This window comes from Apostichopus japonicus, chromosome 9 (assembly GCF_037975245.1).
Source record: "Apostichopus japonicus isolate 1M-3 chromosome 9, ASM3797524v1, whole genome shotgun sequence".
NCBI lineage: Eukaryota > Metazoa > Echinodermata > Holothuroidea > Aspidochirotida > Stichopodidae > Apostichopus > Apostichopus japonicus.
The window spans coordinates 12,907,054-12,934,010 of record NC_092569.1 but is presented as its reverse complement, the minus strand read 5'-3'; the positions used below and the strand labels follow the sequence as shown (position 1 = coordinate 12,934,010).

General features: G+C 39.5%; 3 protein-coding genes across 3 annotated transcripts in view; 2 read left to right on the top strand and 1 right to left on the bottom strand.

The window, feature by feature from the left end:
- The first annotated feature begins 329 nt into the window (after positions 1–329).
- Positions 330–5,240, top strand: LOC139973201 (cytochrome c oxidase subunit 6C-like). Its single transcript, XM_071979707.1, has 4 exons — positions 330–484; positions 2,078–2,210; positions 3,626–3,758; positions 4,863–5,240. Coding segments are annotated over exons 2-4 (252 nt in total). The 5' UTR covers positions 330–484; positions 2,078–2,092; the 3' UTR covers positions 4,864–5,240.
- Positions 5,241–7,181: 1,941 nt separating this feature from the next.
- On the bottom strand, positions 7,182–26,597 carry LOC139973196 (uncharacterized). Its single transcript, XM_071979697.1, has 11 exons — positions 26,399–26,597; positions 22,485–22,580; positions 21,684–21,861; positions 19,783–20,866; positions 15,590–15,713; positions 15,140–15,229; positions 13,556–14,121; positions 13,093–13,224; positions 10,675–10,890; positions 9,497–9,576; positions 7,182–8,330 (listed from the first exon to the last, which is right to left on the bottom strand). The coding sequence occupies exons 1-11, from the start codon at positions 26,416–26,418 to the stop codon at positions 8,220–8,222; spliced, it is 2,697 nt and encodes an 898-aa protein (XP_071835798.1). The 5' UTR covers positions 26,419–26,597; the 3' UTR covers positions 7,182–8,219.
- The window catches only part of LOC139973197 (uncharacterized), a 34,385-nt gene continuing 30,773 nt past the window's right edge, over positions 23,346–26,957 (top strand). The window contains exon 1 of the mRNA XM_071979700.1: positions 23,346–24,450. The gene's annotated coding sequence lies outside the window, so the exon portion shown is untranslated. The remainder of the gene's footprint in view (positions 24,451–26,957) is intronic.

Sequence of the window (26,957 nt, the reverse complement as noted above, 5' to 3'; positions counted from 1 at the left end):
TACGTGTGTCATTTGCAAAAGTTTTAAAATACACAGCATTGACGCTTGGTATCACATTTTAGATGAGATTTCAGCAGCGGATCCAAGGATTTTATTAAGAAGGTTTTTTTTTTTAATGAAGTATACTTCAAATAAGGTATAAAATTAGGTACTATTACTATTTGCATCGCTACTACTGTTGAATTTTGGGGTGAGGTTGATGGTAGGGCTGGATCCCCCATGACTTCTTCAAACTATTTTGTCAACGGTCCTCGTTCAGTTGCCGTATCTGAAGGCTGATATATACATCCACTTTCCTCTACATACAAATGACCTATGCATGGTGTACGTGCAATGTGTACACTTGTGTTACATTCTTGAATGGCGACACCAATCCTAACAGAACGTATTCTGTACTCAGCGCTAAGCATACTCAGTATACTGTGAGTGTGTATCAAACAGTGTGTGACTTTGCCCATAACATTTTTCATAAGAGGACTCGAAGGTAAGAATAACCACACCATGAAGAAGGAAACAGAGATATAAGTAATAGTTCCCCAAATTATAAGCCTATTCTAGTTAAGCGCAAGTGCCGCGATCATATTTTTACTGCTCTTTCCAAGGCAGTACTCACAAGACTTTAGCCTAACGTTAGATCCAACGCAGACTAGGCTTGGCCTAGCCTTGTACTTACTAGTATTAGCAACTCGTACTACTCTAGCCTAGTAAGTAGTAGCACTAAGTTACTAGAGTAATGTTTTCAGTAAACACTTATTAGACATACTGACAAAATCTCACCAAATCAGCAACAAACACAATGGCTCCCAACAATGAATGATATAGGCCAGGCTATTTCTAGTATTGATACTCTTCTAAGTCTAATTAGCTGGAGGATACTATTAAGGCTAGGCTTAAGCCTTAGGTAATGTAGCCTTGTAGCTATGCTTTGGTCTTAAAAGGTAATGCTCAGCATTTTTCCTGAAATTTTCTTGAAGTTCTCACAGTGGAAATGGAAATTGGAAAATATGCCAAGTTGGGCTAACCTATGTCTGAAGTTTAAGGATGGTAGGTTAAAGCTAGCCTCCAAGGCTACAGACTGGCTAGTGCATATATGCGTACAAGAAAGGCTAGTGCAGCCCACTTGGCTATTATAACTAAGTTACAGGCCTACAGGTATCGAGTCAAAATTCTTGAAACAAGGAAGCATCTCCCTAACATAATGTACATTAAAGTATATTGACAAAGTGGGTGAAATCATTCTTGAAAAATAATAACAATTGATGGGTGTTTTCTTTCTTCACAGTAACAAGTTTTGCCATTTTGTTACAGGCTATACAATAGAAAACTGTTAAAAATAGGTGTTTAAATTTACTGTCAAACATAGCAATTACAGACTACAGTGTGTATCAGTGCAGCTGTCAACTACATAGGGCCTAGATATTTAACCAACTGGTACATGAACTTAGTTTCCAAATTATTTACCACATGAAATACCATGGACTATCAAGACATGTCACGCCCATAGGCAGTCCAGATATGGAAAACAACCGGATAATGAAGGTTCACAGTTTAGAAGGGTGAATCTTGCCATTTATTGTTGGTAGTACATTGCTTCATATGATTAAATACAGTACAGTAATGTTGATACATGTGCATACCTTCAAAATTGAAAAGTGAAATGGTAAAAAGGGTGCACATTTGTTTGTGGTGCCAAACAACAGGCTGTGATTGTCGATGAAATTTAAAGAACTACTGAAATAAAGTGATGATATATTCATGAGCAGTTACAACATAATTTTACCAGTCGTTGACTTTTGGATCCACATAAGAAACATGAATGAATCATGAATGAAACATGAAGTTTTTGCTAGACATAATTGAATTAAAGAATGGATGTACATAATAAGATATTTGAATGTTATAACATCTCACTATGTGTTTCTGTGGTTTTTGTATCCTGCCATATCATCATGGTGGAACAATTCCTATTATGAGAAGTGTACACTAACTAAGGAAATTTTATCAGGTAAAGTTAATAAAGGTACTGTACAGCCAATACTAGCATGCCATCAACATGTTCTTTTCTTCCTCCCAATAGGTACAAGACTTAGCCATGGCTACCGCTCTCCCTAGACCAAAGATGCGAGGCCTGCTGCAGACTCACTTAAAGAAGCACTTCATGATCGGGGCTGTGATTTCTGTGATTGGTGCTGCTGCTGTCAAATTCTTCTGTGAGTATTACAGTAACTGGCTAGGAATCCATACACGTACAGAACGACCCTGGTCTAAAACACAACAAAGGTGGAGACCTGGATGTCATTAACCATCTGAACTTATTGTAGCTCCATGCATGATACATGCTACAGTAGTAGTTAGGCTTGATACAGATGGTACTTAGAATCTACAGATAGACATCTTTACCCGAATGGGCACGCATCAGCAAATGACTGATAATGCCTACCCTCTAATGCATTTGTTCCTATGATGGGAGTAACTTCACTATTCATAATTATGGATGGTATAGAAAAGTGTTTTAACAATTCTTGTGTCCTTTTTGAACAGTTTAGAACCAATTAGGAAGGACCTGTGCTGGGTTCTTCAAACAAAAATTCTGGGGATTGTTTTGAAGAACCTCTATCGGTAAATGACGCCAATTTTACCTATACTGTAGATGTAACACCCATACTGATAACGAATGCCGATAATCAGTGAAACACTGGAGAAAAGTGATATCTGTTTATGCTAAAGAAACTAAGCCAGCCTCTGAAACTGAGCAATGATTCCATCTGTGACCGAAACTCTCTTAAAGCAGCATTTTGCGTCCTTTTCTATGGATTTTCTCAACCTCACTGACTCCACTATGCCATAACGACATACATGACTAGCTTATCTTACTTCAAATGGTGGCATAAAAGTCGAAAAAATTGCAACTTGCAACTTTGTGGTTCTCCAAGATATTTTCTGTTGGGAACCAATAAACCTCGCCCATAATATGAATATTTAAACACTACGAACGTCATTGACAGATACGTAATATAACACCACGCTTGATTTGTGTACAGTCTATATGGCAGTTGTACCAGGGAGTTGCATAACAACTCCTTGGTTGTACCAAGGCAAAGTCTTGAATCTATTTTTAGCAACGGCTCATAACTAAACCTGCATCTCTGATTGGTTGAATTCAAACTAGTGGGTTTGGGAACTGAATGCGATTAATTTTGTATGTGGAATACTCGCCAATTAACGTTTTTGGCAGGGAAAAACTTGGCTAATATCTTAATTTGCTGTTTTGTGATTTGATGCATGTAAAAAGCTTGATGGACATGTCAAAAAAGTAGAAAACGGTGATCAAACGCAAAACGCTCATGAATAAACATACTATTCACTGATTGGTGGAATTCAAACTAGTGGATTTGGAGATATGAAAACTTTGTCGAGGACACTTTTACTCGTTATCGACATAAATCGTTAATTACTCGCTAATTAATGCTCTTGGCAGGGTGAAACTTGGATGGTATCTTAGTTTGCTGTTTTATGATTAATACATCTAAAAACATCGATGCACATGTTAAAAAGGTGGAAAAAAGCGACCCAACGCAAAATGCTGCTTTAATAGTTGACACTTTCTTCTCCTTCATTTCCACAGTACTGGATGTGAGGAAGCAGAAGTACGTTGATTTCTACAAGAGCTACGATGCCCAAAAGGACTTTGAGAGGATGAGGGAATTGGGCGTTTTCCAGTCGGTGAGGCCGCTAAGTGAAGCAGCAGAAGAAGAGTGGTGAGCTATCTTATCAATCCTTTTATCTATTGTAAACAAATGTTAGTCAAATTAAAAGAAAAGAGCGATCTGCTTCACCAGTAGTTTCCGTTAGGTCTGGACTTGACAAATAAAGCAATTGTGCATTTTGCAAAATAGATGAAATTTGGACATAAGGAAAGTCAGATAGTGGCAGTGGCGGAGCTAGGGGTATTGGTCAGGGGGGTCGAGAATGGTCCCTAGGGGGGTTTTGACACTATCAAAGCGGAGCGCCACCACAGGTTGGCGCGGAGCGTTCAGAAATTTTTTGAGTAAAGATACTCCCTAGATCGCTGGAAATTACCCTTTCCAGGCCTTGCTAATTTGCAGATAAATGAAGAATAAATAGGTGTCATCGCCAACAAAATGTGACAAACGTCAATAGGTACATGAGAACGCAATGAAAAAGTCAATCGCGAATAAGTAAAAAGTGGTAAAAAGCTGAAAAGGGTGCCAGCAGTCCATTTGAGTCCGTCAGGGGGGTCATCCGGCCCCCCTGACTGTATCGACGCTCCTCCACTGGATAGTGGGTGGGGGAGAAACAGGTGTGGGGGGAGGAGAAACAGGGGGGCATAAGCATAAGTTTTGGGGGTAAATTGGGTATTGAGGGAGGAAGGGGCAGGGGAATCTTTTGAAGATATATGCTGCAATCATGGATGGCACTGCAATTTGTAAAGGCCATGCTTGCCAGTGATACAGTAGGCTTTACCTTGGGTTTGAAAATTTACTGTGTCATTGTCAAAGAAAGCAAATTACATTTGATAGGTTTTTAAGTTTTATCTGAATGATTTAATGTTGTCATAAGCCTCAAGCTGGCACCAGGGTCACTAGTAAATCCACCAAAATTCAGCAAGCTACTGTAAGAAGTAAGTTTTGTGAAGATATTAACCATTCCAATTATTCCCAGACATGACTATAGGGAGTTAAATTAGAATTGGGGTAAAAAAATAAATTTTTAAAAAACCCTTTTTTTCTGGGATGAGTGATGGCAGTCAGGATGGGTTTTGATTGATGGAACCACACATACAAACGATACATTGTTTTATATCTTTGTACAATGCCCTATTCTTCTTTCTTACTCCACAGACCAGCGTCATAATTAGTGTGTGTTACGTGAAGCCGCAACCTGGTTCTATTGAACGAACGGCCCTGTGACCACCCCGACCTTTAAATTGTACAACCTCCAGCCGTTTAATATATCATTGTAATAAGCAAGTACTGATGTTCATCACCACAATTATAAACAACCACATGGTTGACTCAGACCAGGAAATCTAGGTGACATCCTTTCCACCACATGCTTGAAATGTTAACAATGGACAAAGTTATACCATGGAAATTCTTACCACGCATGGAAATTTGAATATAATGCTGGTTTTGTACAATTTTTAGGCAAATGGTTGTGTTGTTTAACACCATTTTGAAGTTTATTGCAATGTGTTATAATATACAGATGAAGTAAGACATTATTTGTTTTTGTTTCATTTAGTGTTTTTGATTAAAAAATGACAGGCCGTGTCAGATATCTCCCTATTTACTAATAATAATGAGGATTTATAAAGCGCAGACATATCCTCCGATAACGGTGCTCAAGGGGCATAACGATATTACTCTGGTCAACGATAACCTTTATGACTAAGGCAGGTCGATTACATAATTTCAAGAAATTTTTCCATGATAGCTTGCTATAGCTGGGATCAGTGGCGGCGGCAGGAATTTTTAGTTGGGGAGGCTAAGGGGGGGCTGAGCCAATTTTTGGGGTGGCTTACAAGATTGAGTGATCGCCGTCCTGGGGGAGGGGTATAAGGGGAGGGGGTGCCCCCCTCCCCTTTTGAAATTTTTCCCAATCCTGGAAAGGCCTACATGCAAAATGGTGGCATTTAGCGAGGCTTTTGTCACCTGAAAATTTCTCCAAATATATGCATTTTTTTGTGAGTAACTAGTCAAATAAGAATGGAAGATACCAATTCACAGTTTTCGTATCACTAAAATATTACCTGCTGTGATAGATCCAATTCCTTTGCTCAATTATTATATCGCGCTCTCTGACACAACTCCTGTTTTAGTCTGTATACACGCTGTTTGTGAAACGCACACGACATTGCCGTATGAGAACACCTGTTGGTCATTGACATTCACTTTTTTTTGCCTATTTCAGTTGGGGGGGCTAATGGGGGGGCTGACTACTTCAGTGGGGGGGCTAAAGAACCCCCAAGCCCCCCTTGGCACCGCCACTGGCTGGGGTCTATACAGCAGACCTTTAAGGCATAGGGAGTAAAGGTCTGCCTCTGATGAGGGTGGCAGTAAGCAATGCTTGTTGAAGATGATGCACGTTGAACAATATTTGACTCGACAGCAATCTTTGGGGTCAATATGGATGACTTCTTTATTAAAAGTTATTATTATTTCTCTGAGAAAGTGATCAAAATTCTTACTTCGCTGTTGAATCAAGAAATTATCAGAATCGATATCAACTTCTCCTTTCTGGAAACTCGAAAGATATGAAATTTTTATCAAACAGTATTCCACAACTTGACCATCAAAATCTTTTACATTCTTTTTCTAAACTGTCTTCATTGTCCATCCTCTTTCATACATCCTTTCTCTCTGTTCTGGAGCAAATCGGTCTAGTCATTTTGGAAGTTTATGGAAATTAACTCCCTACAATTCATTTGGGGGGGGTGGGGCATTTGGGGGGTGGGGGAGAGGATGGTGGAGATACCTCATCAATTTACAAATGTTAAATTGCTTTCAAGCTCTGTCAACACTATCTCATGTACTATAGCAAGGTAATGACGAAGAAACAGTTTTTTTTTAATATAATTTATTTATTTCTGTTCAAAAAAGTAAAAAATATTTCTTCACCATTCTTTACTCTTGTCATTTCTCAAAAACATGAATACCTGTCTGTAACCACATTGCCAAACTTAATCCAGTGTCCATACAGACTGAATTACATTACACTTGATAGATTTAAAAAAAAATAATATGGTGAGATGAGTTGCTTTCCAAAACAACTGGCACAGGAGTGCTCATGGTGGGATCCTTTGCCTCAAATGTAATATCTTTATGATTTTAAAATTGAATAAAATTTGTATCAAAATCATGGTTGACAGTAGTAATGTGTGCACAGGTCTGTTACATAAGTACACTGGAGGATCGGACATAACAAAGAGTTGAGTGTTACATGATTCTAGTCCTCCATATCAATAAGTTTTGTCAGACATTTTAAAACTGATGTACACATGAAGTCACTCCTGGACTTCAACAGGAAAATTGAGAAACTGTCCAAGTATATTCACTTTTGCAATGCTATTTGTGCCTTTCTTAACCTGCTCATAATCACCAGAGAGATGAGGCAAACTTTCAGAGAATGCCATCTGACAGATATCTGAGATTCGGATATTGGGAAGGGGGTGGGGGAGGTTGGCAACACTACACCCTGGTGAAAGTCATTGCTGCACAAACTATTAGTTAGGAACTGTCCCCTCCACAGCACCCTTCCAGTGTAGAGGGCCCTTAAAAGGCTATATACATTGCCCAAGAAGATTATAGAGCAAATTTGTGAACATGTACGTTCAGACCAGTCATTTGTCACTGTGAAAGCTACTTAAAGTTACTCAAGTTTCTCAACCTGACTTTGTTTCTGCATCTCAACTGCAGTAAAGAGAAGCAGCTAGCTCCTGACATGTGATCTTCACCAAGGAGTTGGTCTCAACCCACCGGTTAACCAAACCGATGCTGAGAAATTAGAATGCATGAAAACTATTCAACCAAGGACTTGATGGTAACCAAAATGATAAAAAAAAGCTTTGTTGGCAAGCTGAAAATGGCAGATACATTTTACAACATTTTGATAAAAAATGGTTTTGGGGACCTGGAGGTGGGTTGCATCCCACAGTTTGAGGACTGTCTGTTTCACTGGCTAATAATAAAAACCTATAATAACGAACCAAGTACTAATCCATGAAACAGTAGAAAAGGTATCCAATGTGAAGACTCCTGGGGAGAATTGGCAATAGGTACGGCAAGTGAAAATGTGTGATAAAAAACTACGGCTGAAGATATATTAAAGTGTCTTGCTTGCTTGATATTCAAACCATTTTCATCTCCAGACTTCATTTTACCCCACGTGGAACCTCACTGAGCATGGTATCCCTAAAATAATTTGCAATTCATATTTCCATTCAAATTTTCAGAACCGACAATGTTAATAGAAATTATTTTTAACATCAATAGAACAATAGTATGAAGAGGGTGGGCAAAGGGGAGCTCCTGGAAAATGACGTTGCAGAAGAGTAGTCTACAGGGCATGAGACTACCGTTGTAGTATTCATGAGGTACAAAATTTGTGCTCAGGCAACACTGTATGACAACACCTGACTCTGTTTCACAACTCAGCTGGCCATACTTCTACTGCACTGAACTCATAAAACCTGGATCTCAAGTTGACGACACCAGCTCTCCATAGTAAGCTGTGACTGTCTTCAGTTTGTGGTTTACAAAGTTCTGTTCCAATTCCACACTTCCTCCGGGGACAGCCAGGGCTGCAAGCTGCAAAATAACAAATATGAAAATGAATTTGTTCACAACAGAAAGATACTAAAATGCTTCTTTCAATTACCAAATCTATCATTTAAAACATTTCTTTAGCAAAATCAAGATGAAAGTTAACTTATCGATATAACCATTGGGAATAAACTTACCCATTATTTCAAATTCACATGCCTTTTTACATCTTCACAACTTTTGGAATAGAGGGTCATATCATAGAGGCATTTATAAAACAGACCTAAGTCAATTCCATTTTTTGTTTTTGTTACATGATTTTAAGTAAAAAAAAATTCTTCATAAATTCAAAGCCAGTGTTCAGAGCTTGTATGGAACAGAAAGATATTATACTAAAATGATTCTTTCAATTACCAAATCTATCATTTTAAAAAACATTTTCTTTAACAAGATCAGGTTTGTCGATTGCACTGATGGCACAGTGAAAGCATCACAATGCAAACTGCTTTATAAGGTATAAAATAATCTGGTCTCGTGCAACAGAGTGAAAAAATTACAGAGCTGGGTATGAAAAGAAAAATCAAAAATGCTAACCAGGAGACTGACATCTGGTAAGGTCAAGTCTAATGATGGGAGGTGGAGTGAAGTGACCCTAAGAAATATGGGATGGAGAATAACGTACCCTATTCTCATAAGGAAATTTAGGAGACTTAAAAACAAAACGGTCGCAGGCCCGACCTAGCTCTCAACACCACTGGGCAAGGTGCTAACCTACAACCAGATCACAAACAGGCTCATTGATTAACTTTCGGGGATGAGCCTGGGGTAAAAAAAAAATCACGGAAGATTGCAAAAATTGCGGTATAGGCTCCAGTTTGCATATGCTACAGTGTGTTAGGATAATAGTTTTTGTCCCCGAGGTAGAAAAGAAATCACGGATATTCCGCGAATTCGCGGAAAAATGCTAATGCCTGAACTTTAATTATTACCGGCACATAATGAAACTGGTACAAGTGGCAACGCCAAAATATTTTGGCAACAGTTTCACAAGATGCGTCAATTTCTCATTGGTGGTTGGGGGAGGGGGAGATGGGGAGGAAGGTTCTTTTATTTAACAGAGAAGATTAATAACAGCATACACAGCACAACTGACAGGAGCAAGTTAGCATTCCCTTCCATAATGGTTTACTTTTGTTATTCTTATTACATACCTGTTGGACATCAGCGGTCCTTGGAACGTAAAGAGCAATGTTTGGACTGATTTTCATACTCTTCTCCATCATAGCTGAAGTAAAGAAGCATCATCATTAAGGAAAAGAAAATAAACAATTAAAGCTATGGAAAAAGACCACAGTATGTCAAATAATTTTTGGAACAAAAACTCTCGAGTTTTTCTCTGAATTCCACGTTTTGAATCTCTTAAAAATTGTGTTATAATGAAATAAAAAATGAGCTTTGGACAATCTTACAATTATCACTTGCAAAATACTCAGACTATTCTAAGACTTGGGGTGACACCCAAAAGACTATGATCTTAGTCTAATGGTTCTGAACCATGGACTAATACCAAGCCACTGGAAAGATACATAGACGGTTGCTACACAAGATTACTGAGGGCTGCCCTTGATATTAGTTGGAAACAGAAGATACCCAACAAACAGCTTTATGGCGATCTTCCAAAGGTGTCCAAGAAAATCAGAGAATGAAGACTTAGAGCAGCTGGTCACTACCACCGACACCCAGAAGAAGCAGCCAACAAGTTCATTCTCTGGGAGCCAAAACATGGTACCCCTGGTGCAAGGCATAAAACCTTCCGGCATTTCCTACTATTAAAGGACAGTGGGGCTGAAAGTACGTCTGAGCTAGCAACCCTTATGGAAGACAGAAATGACTGGAAATCTCGATGCCAGGTTATTGTCCAACCAACTTCTCCTACCCCTCTTGGATACTGATGATGATGAAAAGACTATGATCTTAGTCTGATTTTCCTAATAAGATGTCAAAGTGGTTTCATTACAATGCTATCAGTGTATATACAGATGTAACAAAGGCTTACTAAGGTCTGTTTTTACACATCTGTATCTACTGGGTCATAGAAAAGAACAAGACAAAAAACTTGTCATTTCTCACTTTAAATACTCTCTTTTTTCTTCACAGTCTTACAACAATCCATTATTTTCCTTTTGAGACCAGGTTTTTACTGCAGCCCTAAGTTATGGCCAGTCCATGTTCTTCAAGGGCAACATAGAGACTCCACAGGGCCAATGACCAGTTTGCTGCACAAGTTTTTTCTCTTTACTTTCAAGTCTGCAGCAGATGGTTTCAACAGACTCTAATAATTATTTCTTCTATCCATCACACATCAGGTCTAATCAAACAAAAGGATATGCATTGACAGGCATCATGGTATGAATATCATAGATGGCAGCATTCACATATTCAGGACCTCCCCAAGGCGGACTCAGAAAGACGACGTCGGCCACTAGACTGTTCGCAAGTTCAAAGAAATCACCGCAGATGAACTCTATCCTGTCAGCGACACCGTAGATCTCAGCGTTGTGTCTGGCGTAGTCCAGTTTCATGGGATCTATGTCCACAGCTATCACTGCAAGAAAGAACATAAACGTGAGGTCAAAGATCATTCAAACAGCTCCCTCTATTGGTCCAGTACATTTCATTTTGCTGTTTCATACTAAAATCTCAATTCCAATATGGATCACTACTACCTGAATAATCAAAATTTTGCATCGATGCCGTTTGATCATATTATGAAAATTTAGATTTTTATTGGAAGAAGTACATTTTTTCAGTTCCATCTGAAAGAACATGGATATCGTTAAATACTTTGCAATTTGTTCTCTGACAATACGCCTATTGGTGAATACTTAAATGAGAAAGCGCCTGGGTGACATCATTTTGAGAACTGTCAGCTGTAAGATTTTTATGATTTGTTTTGCCAAGTTTACCGAATCAACCCATTCTAGTAAAAAAGTCAAGTGGGCCTGATGTTTCGATCCTAGCAGGATCTTCTTCAGAGGCGGAAAGACACGCCTCTGAAGAAGATCCTGCTGGGATCAAAACGTCTGGCCCACTTTACTTTTACACATTCTTATACACAGGCTCTTAAGTGGATAAGCAGTTTGCTTACAGTTTTTGTTTCATTTTGATTTATTCCGATTTTCAGAGGTACAGTATCTATACACTAAAATACCAGTACGAGTAGAGCTAACTATGTACTAGAATACAAGTACGAGTAGAGGTAACTATATACTATAATACAAGTACTGTACGAGTAGAGGTAACTATGTACTAGAATGCCAGTACGAGCAGAGGTAACTATGTAATAGAATACAAGTACGAGTAGAGGTGACTATTTACTATAATACAAGTAGGAGTAGAGGTAACTATGTACTAGAATACAAATACGAGTAGTGGTAACTATATACTAGAATACTAGTATGAGTAGAGGTAACTCTGTACTAGAATACAAGTATGAGTAGAGGTAACTATATACTAAAATACTAGTACGAGTAGAGGTAAAGTGATTCAAGTACGAGTAGAGGTAACTATGTACTAGAATACCAGTATGAGTAGAGGTAACTATATACTAGAATACCATTACGAGTAGAGGTAACTATACTAGAATACCATTACGAGTAGAGGTACCTATGTTTATACTAGAATACCATTACGAGTAGAGGTACCTACGTACAGTATATACTAGAATACCATTACGAGTAGAGGTAACTATACTAGAATACCATTACGAGTAGAGGTAACTATACTAGAATACCATTACGAGTAGAGGTACCTATGTATATATACTAGAATATGAGTACAGACTCACTACAGATCTGTCTGCTCTTATAGCAAAATTAGGCATGGATTTCTGATTATAAATATGAACATTTTAATATTTACTGACAACAAAAAAGACTCATCCTTAAATATTGCAAAGTATGCTACACATTTTGGAACAGCTTTGAAAATCTTTGATCAATGATGAATGATTTCAGCTTCACTTTTACAGAAATGTATGAAAAGTATAATAAAGAATTATGACACTATCACACAAACATACAGTCTGTATTTGCAAACTTTGAAATTTCGGAAAATAGAAAGTGAAGATGTAACCAAATTCTGGAAAAATAGTAAGTGAACACTCAAAGAAATTTCGGTGGAGATAGTATGTTACTTCAAATTTTTCCTCCTTTAAGGGAAGGGAAGGGGAAATGGGGGCAGGGTGTGATTACTGCCTGAAAAATAAAATGGTTGGTTCCTTTCCTATTTTTCAAATAAAAAAAAAACAAGGAAAAGGAACATGAAATATGCAAACTTGGCTCAGTTTTAGATCTAACAAATAACCCCCCCCCCCCCTCCCTAAGAAAAAGGCTCTGCTGTTATCATGAAAAATTGAGAATTTAAGAGTCTTGCTGAAGTGTTCATGAAAGGTAATGAAGTGCACATGAAGTGCAAGAAAGGTAAGATGTGCAAGAAAGATTCTGTTTCCAAGTTTCAATGTCTCATATGTCTAGCCTGTTGTGCTATTTAGCTTTAAGAACCTAGAGATACAGTTTGTGCAGAAGACTATTTTAGCATTTGGGAGATATGTATTACGTTACAAATGTAACCTGGCCAAATCGATTATAATATTCTTGTATGGTAGGTACAGGTAGTGGTTGTCATTTTTACGATGTTGTAGAATCGAATCGTCACTGATGTGCAGACAAGAATCGGCTCATCTCAACGACATTTCGCCTCGAAAGATCAGCGACTTTGTCTTAAAAGTTCATCGACTGTTACAAACCTCTTTCACAGGTGAAAGCAAACTGGATACTGTTGCCTCCGACTCCACAGAAGGCGTCCACGATGACATCACAACGTACTCTGTCTGCGTGGTGCCTGGCGACTTTCTCTGGAGTCACAGAGTACCATGATTCTGGGAGGAGAACGGGAGACTGTTACTTCAGGTGAGTGAGCAGGTTGAGATATATCTGACATTAAGCAAGGGCAGGTCCAGGACTTTAGGACATATGTGGCATACACCTGACATCCTATGTGGGGGGTTGGGGTCAAATGATCAATATTTAAATAACACAACTAAAGCACTTAAGTGTAAACGGTTCAACATACCATTAAGTAGCATATGGTACTACGTTTAACTAGCTTAAAAAAAGGAGGGTGTTTTGATGATCATACAGCATTTTGTTTGCTGATTACTACTACATCTAACCATATCTTCTTCAAGAGTATAAATTGATTATACTAACCTTTATCCATCTTGATGCCCTGATCAAATCTTGAAAAGAGTCTGTACCTCTGGGCCCAATACTTTATCATTTTCTTATCGCCTTTGATCTCGGGATGGAGATGAATACCGACTGCTCTCTCATCCTTCACTGACGAGGATGATCTCCCCTCCAGCGATGGCGGTTTATCTTCCGTGCTTCTGCCTTCGTTATCCGACGTTCCCGAACTATCTGTTTCGTCTGTGTCTGTGACATGATCCTTCCGTTGTTCCATCGGTTCTCTTGTCCTCTTCAAACCGGCTTTAGTTGCTTCTGTTCCACTTCCATCCATCTTCTCTGAAACTACCGTTGGCAGATTTTTATCGAGGTTCTCCTCCTGTCCATTGACATTCGACTCCACAAAGTCTCGGACTTTGTCGAGAACACGGCAACTTTCTTTAGCGGCTTTGTCTTCCTCCTCGTCTTCAAACCTTAAATGGAATGGCTTTTTCCGTAAATTCAACTTCCCGTCTTTTCTCTCGTCGTGCTTTATGGACTTGTGGAGATAGCGTACTTTGGCGGTCGGAGGTGCAGGAAGGCTTTCGTGTCTGTCGGGAAAGAAATTGGCACTTTATTCATTTGATACTGGCTAGAAATTCTCGTGAATTATCGCTCGATTGGATCTGCGGTAGTGCTTCAGTACGATGGGAGAAAAAGGGGCATCCAGTCAATAGTATCATCAGTGCAAATACTGTACCTTTGTACAGCTTCTGTAAGAAATATTAAGTTCCGACAGTGCACAATTTATAAATAAATAGAAGTCTGGGCGGTGGTTAAGTTCTCTCGAATTCTTCTCAAAACAGCCAAACCTCAGTTTCTCGTTGTGCAAAAAAAGCTAATTATAGTGTTGGACTACTTATACTATACAGTTAGAATTAATTTACTGCAGGGAAACATCACGGGTACCACTTGGCACCCGGGTATTCAAATTTCTTGGTGACCCCAATTTTCAACTTGGCAACCCCTCCAGTGGTAGATATTATGACCTGCAGAAGGGCACTACAGGGAGGAGGTCGGTCCCTTCCCCCGATCAAGTTACTTCAAATTATTGCAGGTGCGGAGTTGCAAGAAGGTGTCATTTCTTGCAACTTTTGGAAGTACTTTATGTCAAAGATTTTTTGACTTTCGGTTACAGGTGAATCCTACTTTTTGGATCCTTATAATATTGACAATCAAAGTTAGCATCTTTAATGTAAGATACATACGTGTCTAATGATGGGTAATCCGACACACCTCTCTAGAGGTGGGCTAGCTTATTTAAAGAAAGGGACAATCTTGTCTAAGATGGGTAAACCAACTTACCTCTCTAGAGGTGGGTTAGCTTATTCAAAGTAAGGGACAATCCTGTCTAAGATGGGTAAACCAACTTACCTCTCTAGTGATGGGTTACAGCTGAATCTTACTTTTTGGATCTTTATAATATTGACAATCAAAGTTAGCATCTTTGATGTAAGAGACATACTCTACTGGTCTAATGATGGGTAATCCAACACATCTCTCTAATGATGGGTTCTAGCTTATTTAAAGAAAGGGACAATCTTGTCTAAGATGGGTAAACCAACTTACCTCTCTAGTGCTGGGTTACAGCTGAATCCTAGCTTCTTGTACAGTCGTAGATTTGTGGCAGACACATCCTCATCTGCATCAAGTTCATGTCTGAAAACAAGGAAACATGAATGTCTAATGTTACAATAACTTGACAAGAATACAAGAAAGTAGGAAACTCCTTGTGATTTTAACATTAACTAGCCCATATTGCCAACCTTACCAAAGAATTCATGGAATTTTAGGAACCCATTTAAAAATAAATCAGGATTAAACAATTATAAAAACTGTAATTCGCTCATTCTTTGCAAAAGGACTGTAATTCCTGTGGAAAACAAGTACTTAATCATAACATAAGACATTTTAGGGAACCTGTCAAAAGTGAAAGGGATGGATCGGGCCATTACGATATGCAACCGTTTGTGTGTGTGTCTATATTGGATGGCATGATCCATACAGCTTGAACTTAACTGTTTTTTCAGAATAATTGGCCTCTCTTCTGGTGGTTCATCTCCATCACTGTCAGGTCCCGCATGTGATTTCTCAGGGGATCCGGTCATCGACCTGTGACCTCTTTTTCTACGCCGTCTGGTGGCTGCACAGAAAAACAGGGTTGCATACTGTACATACAGACTTGTTAATAAAAGATAATCCAGCCTTACGGCGATCAGATAAAGCAAGCCACACACAGCTTCCACTGATCATGCATGACCGGATTTGGATCAAACATTGTTACACGTGGAATAATCCTGGATCTAGACAAGTGGTACTCATGTACTAGTAGTATACATTAGACCTATAAACTATATATTCAGTTTTTAAGTCACAGATCAGCACATGTAGAGTTTACTGAAGTGATAGTCGGCAGTGTGCGGTGGTTCATGCCCAGTCTTATCAAATGGAACAAATCACGGAAGAGAAATTTGTACATGTGACCTACAGTAAACAAGGACCATTGGCTAACGTAAAACAGTCTATACATGTGTGAGCTGCAGATCACTCAGTTCAGTGAGGTCGTTTATAGATAAGATGACGGGTACATGATTCACTATTCAAGACAATCGAGAACTTGGTCATGACAGTAGAGAGTTGAGTCAGGTCTCATTCAATCTGGACAGTGTGTGACAGGCTTGTTGTTCTCTCGTCAGTCATCCATTCTGCCGGGAGGGGGGAGGGGGAGGGGAGGGGGTTGTTGTAAGACCATGGGTTTTCAAAAATATCAGCCGTCTCAAAGTGCTGTAACCTTAAATAATTAATTGCAGGTTGTGCATATGCTCGACCAGAGTTATTCATTAGGCAATGCTCATACAGACAGTTGAAGATTACAGTTCAGTATGTACCACACAATACATTTCTGAAGCCTGAAGCTTTCAATCAAACCAAGGCCCTCTGTGCATTTATCACCTCTTTCACACACACAAACATCTCTCCTACAGTGTACTGTAAATCTCTCTCCTACAGTGTGCTGTAAATCTCTCTCCTAGAGTGTGCTGTACATATCTATCCTACAGTGTGCTGTACATATCTCTCCTACAGTGTGCTGTAAATCTCTCTCCTACAGTGTGCTGTACATCTCTCTCCTACAGTGTGCTGTAAATCTCTCTCCCTACAGTGTACTGTAAATCTCTCTCCTACAGTGTGCTGTACATATCTCTCCTACAGTGTGCTGTACATTTCTCTCCTACAGTGTGCTGTACATATCTCTCATACAGTGTGCTGTACATTTCTCTCCTACAGTGTGCTGTACATATCTCTCCTACAGTGTGCTGTACATTTCTCTCCTACAGTGTGCTGTACATTTCTCTCCTACAGTGTGCTGTACATATCTCTCATACAGTGTGCTGTACATTTCTCTCCTACAGTGTGCTGTACATATCTCTCCTACAGTGTGCTGTACATTTCTCTCCTACAGTGTGCTTTACATTTCTCTCCTACAGTGTGCTGTACATATCTCTCCTACAGTGTGCTGTACATATCTCTCCTACAGTGTGCTGTACATATCTCTCCTACAGTGTGCTGTACATTTCTCTCCTACAGTGTGCTGTACATATCTCTCATACAGTGTGCTGTACATTTCTCTCCTACAGTATTCTGTACATTTCTCTCCTACAGTGTGCTGTACATATCTCTCCTACAGTGTGCTGTACATATCTCTCCTACAGTGTACTGTAAATCTCTCTCCTAATGTGTACTGTACATTTCTCTCCTACAGTGTGCTGTACATTTCTCTCCTACAGTGTGCTGTACATATCTCTCCTACCGTACAGTGTACTATGTATACCTCTTATTCAGTGTGCTGTTCATATCTCTCTTATTATGTACTGTATAGATCTCTCCTAATGTGTACTGTATGTATCTCTCCTATAGTGTAATGTACATCTCTCCTACAGTATTCTGTTCATATCTCTCCTACTGTTTACTGTATATTTCCTACAGTGTACAATACATATCTCTCATTCAGTGTACTGTACATATCACTCCTACAGTGTACTGTTCATATCTCTCCTACAGTGTACTGTACATATCTCTCCTACAGTGTACTGTTCATATCTCTCCTACAGTGTACTGTACATATCTCTCCTACAGTGTACTATATACATACCTCTTATTCAGTGTACTGTACATATCTCTCCTACAGTGTACTGTACATATCTCTCCTACAGTGTGCTGTACATATCTCTCCTACAGTGTACTGTACGTATCTTTCATACAGTGTACTGTACATATCTCTCCTACAGTGTACAATACATATCTCTCATACAGTGTACTGTACATATATCTCTAACAGTGTACTGTACGTATCTTTCATACAGTGTACTGTACATATCTCTCCTACAGTGTGCTGTACATTTCTCTCCTACAGTGTGCTGTACATATCTCTCCTACAGTGTGCTGTACATATCTCTCCTACAGTGTACTGTAAATCTCTCTCCTAATGTGTACTGTACATTTCTCTCCTACAGTGTGCTGTACATTTCTCTCCTACAGTGTGCTGTACATATCTCTCCTACCGTACAGTGTACTATGTATACCTCTTATTCAGTGTGCTGTTCATATCTCTCTTATTATGTACTGTATAGATCTCTCCTAATGTGTACTGTATGTATCTCTCCTATAGTGTAATGTACATCTCTCCTACAGTATTCTGTTCATATCTCTCCTACTGTTTACTGTATATTTCCTACAGTGTACAATACATATCTCTCATTCAGTGTACTGTACATATCACTCCTACAGTGTACTGTTCATATCTCTCCTACAGTGTACTGTACATATCTCTCCTACAGTGTACTATATACATACCTCTTATTCAGTGTACTGTACATATCTCTCCTACAGTGTACTGTTCATATCTCTCCTACAGTGTACTGTACATATCTCTCCTACAGTGTACTATATACATACCTCTTATTCAGTGTACTGTACATATCTCTCCTACAGTGTACTGTACATATCTCTCCTACAGTGTGCTGTACATATCTCTCCTACAGTGTACTGTACGTATCTTTCATACAGTGTACTGTACATATCTCTCCTACAGTGTACAATACATATCTCTCATACAGTGTACTGTACATATATCTCTAACAGTGTACTGTACGTATCTTTCATACAGTGTACTGTACATATCTCTCCTACAGTGTACAATACATATCTCTCATACAGTGTACTGTACATATATCTCTAACAGTGTACTGTACGTATCTTTCATACAGTGTACTGTACATATCTCTCCTACAGTGTACTGTACATATCTCTCCTACAGTGTACTGTACATATCTCTCCTACAGTGTACTGTACATATCTCTCCTACAGTGTACTGTACATATCTCTCCTACAGTGTACTGTACATATCTCTCCTACAGTGTACTGTACATATCTCTCCTACAGTGTACTGTACGTATCTTTCATACAGTGTACTGTACATATCTCTCCTACAGTGTGCTGTACATATCTCTCCTACAGTGTACTGTACGTATCTTTCATACAGTGTACTGTACATATCTCTCCTACAGTGTACTGTACATATCTCTCCTACAGTGTACTGTACATATCTCTCCTACAGTGTACTGTACATATCTCTCCTACACTGTACTGTACATATCTCTCCTACAGTGTACTGTACGTATCTTTCATACAGTGTACTGTACATATCTCTCCTACAGTGTACTGTACATATCTCTCCTACAGTGTACTGTACGTATCTTTCATACAGTGTACTGTACATATCTCTCCTACAGTATTCTGTTCATATCTCTCCTACTGTTTACTGTATATTTCCTACAGTGTACAATACATATCTCTCATACAGTGTACTGTACATATATCTCTAACAGTGTACTGTACGTATCTCTCCTACACTGTACTGTACATATCTCTCCTACAGTGTGCTGTACATATCTCTCCTACAGTGTACTGTACGTATCTTTCATACAGTGTACTGTACATATCTCTCCTACAGTGTACTGATCATATTGGTGGCTGTTTGTTACTTTGCTATATATTTTTCAGACAACCAATTCTGCTTTTCGGACAACCAAACGGTAAGATCCGCCCATCCGAGGGATCACCAGCAAGAGTTCTTAAAAGTTTTCCCTCTTGCGGCTTATGTTTTTAGTTTCCAACTTGATAATGAGAAGAGAACTTTTCAAACATTGGCGTACCTTGTGTTTGTTGTTTCCTATCTTGTCCGTTTTCTTTCTTCTTTGACTTTCCATCGCATGCTTCCTCTTCCCAACAGTCTGAGGAGGATGACAACCTATCTCCAACCTCTGCAGAGATGCCATCATCTCTACAACTGATAACAACTTCTCCATCATCTACCATCTCTTTGGCCACGCCTTCCCCTTCTTCCGAAATATTTACCCCGTCGGCCACGGAATCGTCTCTTCCACGTGTAGTACTCCTTTTCAATGTCTCTTCACATTTTTCATTGCATCCACGGACGGAATCATTGGGAGGAGTCAACTCCATTTTCTCGAGACCGTGTTCGAGTATTGCACCCATACCGGGACCCTTTTCACCCCCCGCGGGGTGTTCAACTTCACCCACGTAGTCCACTTGATTCATCCACTCGTGGAACCATTCGTGATAATACCAATATGTCTCCGAGTAGTTATCCAGCCAGGGTTGTCTCCATGCCTCCATGATGTCCTCGCTAAATATCCCAGCGTTTCCGTCTGATGGAGATGAGGAATCTGCACGCTCATTTTCATCCTCGTCAAAGTCATCTGGGACGTTCAAATCTTCTCTCGGGTGAACCGTTGCCAAATCAGATGCTTGGAAATCCTCTTGAGTAGAATTTTCGTGGTCTCTGGAGCAGACTACATCATCCGGTAGCTGTGCACCCTGAGAGATCTCAGGGCACTCACTCGCAGATTTATCGGGATCCTCCAAATCAGAAACTACTTCCCGCATCTCGCTGTCGTGGGACGACAGCGACGAAGAGCAACCACTACCGCTGCTTCCATTGTCGTCATCATTATCTCCATCATTATTCAAGAGGTCACTGCTCTCCTCCAACCAATCACAGGGGATACAGGAAGGTGAAAGGTCGCTAAACTCTGTGTACTTTGCAATCCAAGCCTGCCAGACTAGATCATGGCCACATTTCTCCCAGTAGTCCTCCCACGTGCTGATTTCCTCTGCCTCTCCATTGGCTTTGCCTTCTGCACGGGAATCTTCAACCTGCTGGTTCTTCGATCTCTTCTTGCGAGATCTCCTCTCCTTTTGGGGACGAGAGTCCACCTTTAATGAGAAAATGATCACGGAACGACCATCAGGGCATGAAATATAGCAAGAGGCCAGAAAATAATGACGCTTCATGCTAGTGTTTCCTTTCAAAGGTATTACATATATATACTGTATAATACAGGTCTGTACATTCTGCATTTTGTGGAAATAAATGTTAAACTCAACAGCAATACGATATGTTTGCTTGAGTTCTTTTATGATCAGCTGTTGCAATGTTGCTGTTTTCCTGCAACCCACCTTGATCCAACCTTGTAATATGACTGTTGGAAGTTTTGAGATCAGCTAGACCCCCCTACCCCAGTCTGTGGAATAAAGATGCTTCCTCTTACAGTATATTAACTTGAATGATAACTTTCCCACCGTGGTTAAATCAGCAACTGAACATTGGAAGCAAGATAAAATAATTGTTTACAGCAATGGCGCTAAAACAAACTTTCTGTGCATCCAACAAAGTTTGCATGGACACTACTGAATATGGATCTGACCATATGGCCAACAGTTGAACAGTATTGCAAACATTCAGCTTAGGCAGTGTGCACAATGCAAGGTTCTACAGAAAATAACAACGAGAACAACACAAACACTACCAGCAGAGAGGTGAAGAATCACAAGTGATAACACAGTACAGTACCTTCAATATATATGGCATATCGTAAAATCTCCCCCCCCCCCGGCCTACCCTTTCAAGTGACTGCAACACCCGCCATTATTTTTGTGATGTCATCGCTTATCCTGCTTCGTCATGCTACGTATAAACGTCACACTATGCATAATAAAGCAAAACAATCCATTCAATGTGCACGTGTCTCACCCTCTTCTCGATACTCTTTGACGATACTGTGAAGCTCAAAGGGAGTCCCATATCTTTCATCAATGCCTGTTCTTCGGTCAGGTCTTCCTCCAGTGGGTATCTGGGTGTCCTCTCTACTGGTTCTATTGCACAATCGTCTCGCTGTTTGGACAACCCTTTGTAATACAGTCGCCGATCACTGGCAATAAAAAGGACGGACAACATTTGATTGTGCTGCTGATATATTTTGCCAAACCTCCCACCCCCCCAAAAAAATAAGACATTTTAAAAGCACAACCCCGACACACTCAAAACAGTAGAGACTTAACAGTCACACAAAATCAGTTACCCGTTCATTAGTATTCAACACAAGAAGACAATCTACAGTCAGTACTCAGTTCCGTTCCACAGAAGGTACTACATAGTATTCATAATCTTTCATGGGAATCAAACCGTGGATGAAGTCACATTGCCTAGCATCAGGGTCCTTCAAAAACATGACCTTTCTGCAGCTTGTATTGACGTCTACACTAGATTCAGTTTACACACACACACACATGTTTGTATTACATTCCAACCGAGGACCCCATTGTATTTTCCATTGTTCAAATCCACGTACCCTAACCTTAACAATATCCCATACAATAGAATTCTTCCGAGGACGTGGTGATTCTTTAGAAATCACAACCGAGGACCTGGAATTCTTTCGTTCAAGTCCTCGGTCAGATAGAAAAACAAACGCACACACACACGTTTTATATGCACCTTTGGGGAGGAGACATGGTGTCCTTTTGTCACAAATTTACAAAAGTCAAAACTTACTTGCAGAATGCTCTGGAGCATCTGACCGAGATAAAGACTTCCTCAGAAAGCTGCAAGTCAAATTCTGCAACACACACAGGCTGGATGGATGAACTCCTAACAAGAGACAAAAATAAATCAAAACATGTAGAGTAGTTTTGTAATAGTTTGTAGCAGCTTTTATTTACGGGAACAACTAGTGTTTTATAGCACTTGGGATAGTTCAGTTAGAGGTCACTGCAAGTTCTGCTATCACAAAATTTGAGCCATAAATGATATTCCCCATAGACTACAGTATATACTGTATATCTTGTGAAACTGTCGTCAAATTATCCTGGCCGAAGGTTGACATGATCTTGAAAATACATACTTCTTCCTTACACTCTGTTTGTTTTTTCTAATTTAAACCATGTCTATTTATACAGGCCTTGTGTGACTCACTGTGATAAGAGTGGAGATGTGAAATTGAATGACGGCATACTGTACCAAATCAGTGTGGTAACATTTTATTTACTGTGTACACATGTGACACTTGTGAAACGTAAATGGGGCCTCAAATGCTTTGCCCACAGCCACCACTTAGTTTGTGTTGACCTTTCTAGCGGTTTTACCTCTTAAACTGAACTTGCAATGATACAGTGGTTGGGCAGTTTTTTTAAATATTTGATCAAAATGATGAAAATCCTCCCAATATCTAGCAAGAAACACAGGATAATGTATGACATGTACTGCACTACGGATGACTTGTTTGACTTTCAACATGGAAGTAAAAACAATATATAGTCTATGCCATCAAATGAATCTCAAAGAACAATCAGCTTTGCTGTTCAAACTGACTTTATAAAAGGGAAATTTCTCTGTTGGTAATTTTAGAAAATTTTATTGATAATACCACTATACATATTCAATTTATTATGAAACAATTATGATGGGTTATTCTGTGTAAAATCACAGATGGCTGACATTGAACAATTATCTCCCAAACTTGATTTCAGTTATTCTCTGCACATGGTACTTTCCACTGTAAAATTTCTTGTTCGGAATACAATTTTTTTTCCACTTACATACATGTACACTATGTTTTTCTTCAATTTTAGGACACCAAATTCAGGATGATGAAAATAACATGAGAAAGTATCAAAGAAAGTCGACAAGGATGGTTAGATTGAGTTCATGTCAGGGAAGTTAAGCTGCTTATAATTTACAGTCCGAGGCATGGGTGTATGTAATGAGGGATTACACAAAGAAGTACAAGGCGGTGGCTGTCAGCCTAAAAAGGCAAAGGGAGGCCTGGGTAATTAAGGATTAAGTATAAGGTATTAAAAATGTTAAAAATGATATTATTCCGTAAAAGGATGAATCTTAGCGGGACCAAACTGTTACGGCAGCTCACCTCGATTACCTTCATGCCATATCGAAAACTAAAACCAAATAAGGTGGCGCTGTTTAACTAAAATTAAATGTCACCGCTACTTACATACTAAATCATCATTCCTCTTCCGAACCTAAGCTATCCTAATAATAATCTATTCTCGGAGCTAAATTCTAACCTGCTTCAGACAAATTCTTCTCTGGACATCCTCTTTCTAGAAATCATTTCAATGTGCCTAATCAGTTCAGTAAGCCATTCTGCTCCTTCAAAAAAAACCCTGTTATTTTCCACTGACAAAAACGGTATTTTCCACTGACAAATTTGGTGAGCGGAAAATACCTTTTTGTGTCAGCGGGAAGTGTGCAGTGAATAAACGGTAACCCCCCTCCCCCCCCCAAAAAAAATTAACACCCTCCTAGCATGATGAGAGTACCATGAAATATTGCATATACTGTGAAAATTTGAGTTGCATCGTTTTTTAAGTAGTCTGAAAATTGTTTGCAATTTTACAGGCCACTTGACTTTGCGGTCCTATTTCTCCGCACTTGAGCATCCTACTGTACTGCTTTCCCATTACACGAGGAGACCTATAAAGCCTAGGCTGCCCCATAAAGAGTAATTAAAAATGTAGGCTATTCCAATATTGAAAAATTAAAAATAAGATAAGTGTGACATAGGCCTAGACTATTTTGAGAGAGCATGTGTACTTAAGGTAAAACAGTATATGGAAGATTATGTCTACTCTAGGCCATACCTGTGTAGGCAGGCGTAAGGCTACAGTACTAATAGTTCCTTTATACTCTCTATAAAGAAACTCTAGGCTATAGTATTTATAGTAGGGTAGGCGAAAGTGGAAGAACTATACCAAAGCAATCAACAAACCGGAGACATAGATGATTCTCAGGAGAAAGTACCCAAAGTTGAATGCTGGGAAGTAGACTATGCTTTAAGCCAAATGAAACGGGGCAAGGCCCCTGGACAGGACAACATAATGATGGACACACTAAAAGAAGCAGGGGATGCAGTTAATAAGGAACTGGCAAAGCTCTTCACAGCTTGTCTTCACCAAGGGAAGTTGCCTCAAAAGTGGAAAGATGCCAACATGATAATATTGCACAAAAAAGGAGACAAAAGGGACTTGAAGAACTACCGGCCCATTAGCCTTCTATCCAATATATACAAGCTTTTCACAAAGATTCTGACAAACAGACTGGAAAGACTCCTAGACGACAACCAACCAAGGGAGCAAGCGGGATTCAGAAGAAATTTCTCAAGAATAGATCACATTCACACCCTCAACCAACTGAAGGAAAAATGTCAGGAGTTCAATATACCTGTATGTGTCGCTTTCGTGGACTATGAGAAAGCTTTCGATTCCGTTGAAACCTGGGCAGTGCTCGAGGCACTGAAAGAGCAAGACATCAACCCTAGCTATATCAAAGTAATCAAAGATATCTATACTGGCAGCACAACTACTGTTAAGTTACATAAAGAAAGCAACAAAATACCAATTAGGAAAGGAGTGAGGCAGGGAGATACCATATCTCCAAAGCTCTTTACAGCATGCTTAGAACACATCTTCAAAGACATCAATTGGGAAGATAAAGGTATCAATGTGAATGGGGAGAAGCTCAACCACCTCCGTTTTGCTGATGATATAGTCATAATAGCTAACAGCTTCAACGAAATGGAGAGCATGCTACAGGACTTGGACATAGCAAGCAGGAAAAGAGGACTGAAAATGAATATGAAGAAGACCAAAGTAATGGCAGACCAATCAGTTAAACACAAACCAATCATCATTAATGGAACAGAATTGGAACATGTATCTGAATACATTTACCTGGGACAAAGGTTCACTCTCACCGAAAGGAATCAAGATAATGAAATAAGGAGGAGGATCAAAGCAGGGTGGCAAGCATTTGGCAGATACAGCCACATCATGAAGGGCAATCTACCGTTATGCTTAAAAAGGAAAGTGTATGACCAATGCATCCTCCCATCAATGACATATGCATCAGAAACATGGACACTAACAATTAAAATGGAAAGAAAGTTAGCAGCCGCACAACATAACATGGAGAGGAGTATGCTTAACATAACATGCAAAGATCACAAAACCAATAAGTGGATAAGGGAACAGACAAAGGTACAGGATATAATGGAAGTAATCAAACATCGTAAATGGACATGGGCCGGCCATGTCACTAGAAGGGGAGATGGAAGATGGAGCACGCTAACCACTGTATGGACACCGCTTGACGGGAAAAGGAACAGAGGCAGGCAAAGAAAGAGATGGAGAGATGAAATACAGAAATTCTGGAATGAAACCAATTGGTACACACATGCAAGGGAGAGAGAGAGTTGGAGATATCATGCTGAGGCCTTCATCCAGCAGTGGATCGACAACGGCTGAAGAACATACATACATACATACAGGCGAAAGTTGTTTAGGTGGGATATTCGGGCAGGGCTAGCCTAATGAGTAATGTACAGGCCTTGTACTTGTAAGCCTAGTAGTACTAGTTCTACTACGTAACTTCAGCAGTAGTTAAACTTTTACCTAAAGTGTCCGGCAAGCATTTTATTCTGTTTTGTCCTGCATGCAGAAACGTTATGCCGTTTTCATTCATTAGACAAAACTGGGCGTTATATGTTAGGTCAGCTCTACAATCACTGTTGAAATGTAATCTTCCGTATTTCCTTAGCAATTATGAACACGCGCGGACTGATCGGATTTACGGAACGCCAGAAGTGCCAAAAGTGTAACAATGCCAAAAATACTTAGTACACGATGATCAAATAAAATACATGATGAGAAATGTTGTGTCCTCTTGATTTTGCTTTTGTATCAGTAGGTATACAATGTTATAGACATGCACCCTCGGTGAGGGGGGGAGGGGGGTTCAAGGGACATAATAAGCGAGTGACGTGTAATTATGAGACGCAAAAAATACAGGCATGTGTCAACATCATATGACCATCTTATGTCGTCTCTGATTAAACAGCTTTGACAGTAATTGTTATAGTTCCTTAGTGTCCATTACTCTCAAACGCTGTATCATATGCGGGTGCCGCCTTGCTAGAGACGTCTCGTTTTGAAAAAAAATACATAGAAATTC

Excerpts from the sequence above, each read along its gene's own strand:
- LOC139973201 (XM_071979707.1), top strand. The coding sequence starts at position 2,093 with ATGGCTACCGCTCTCCCTAGACCAAAGATGCGAGGCCTGCTGCAGACT. Across the intron at positions 2,211-3,625 it reads TGCTGCTGTCAAATTCTTCT|TACTGGATGTGAGGAAGCAG; the intron begins GTGAGTATTACA and ends TCATTTCCACAG.
- LOC139973196 (XM_071979697.1), bottom strand. The coding sequence starts at position 26,418 with ATGCTTGCCGGACACTTTAG. Across the intron at positions 22,581-26,398 it reads ATGCTTGCCGGACACTTTAG|GAGTTCATCCATCCAGCCTG; the intron begins GTAAAAGTTTAA and ends GTCTCTTGTTAG. Across the intron at positions 10,891-13,092 it reads TGCTTTCACCTGTGAAAGAG|TGATAGCTGTGGACATAGAT; the intron begins GTTTGTAACAGT and ends TCTTTCTTGCAG.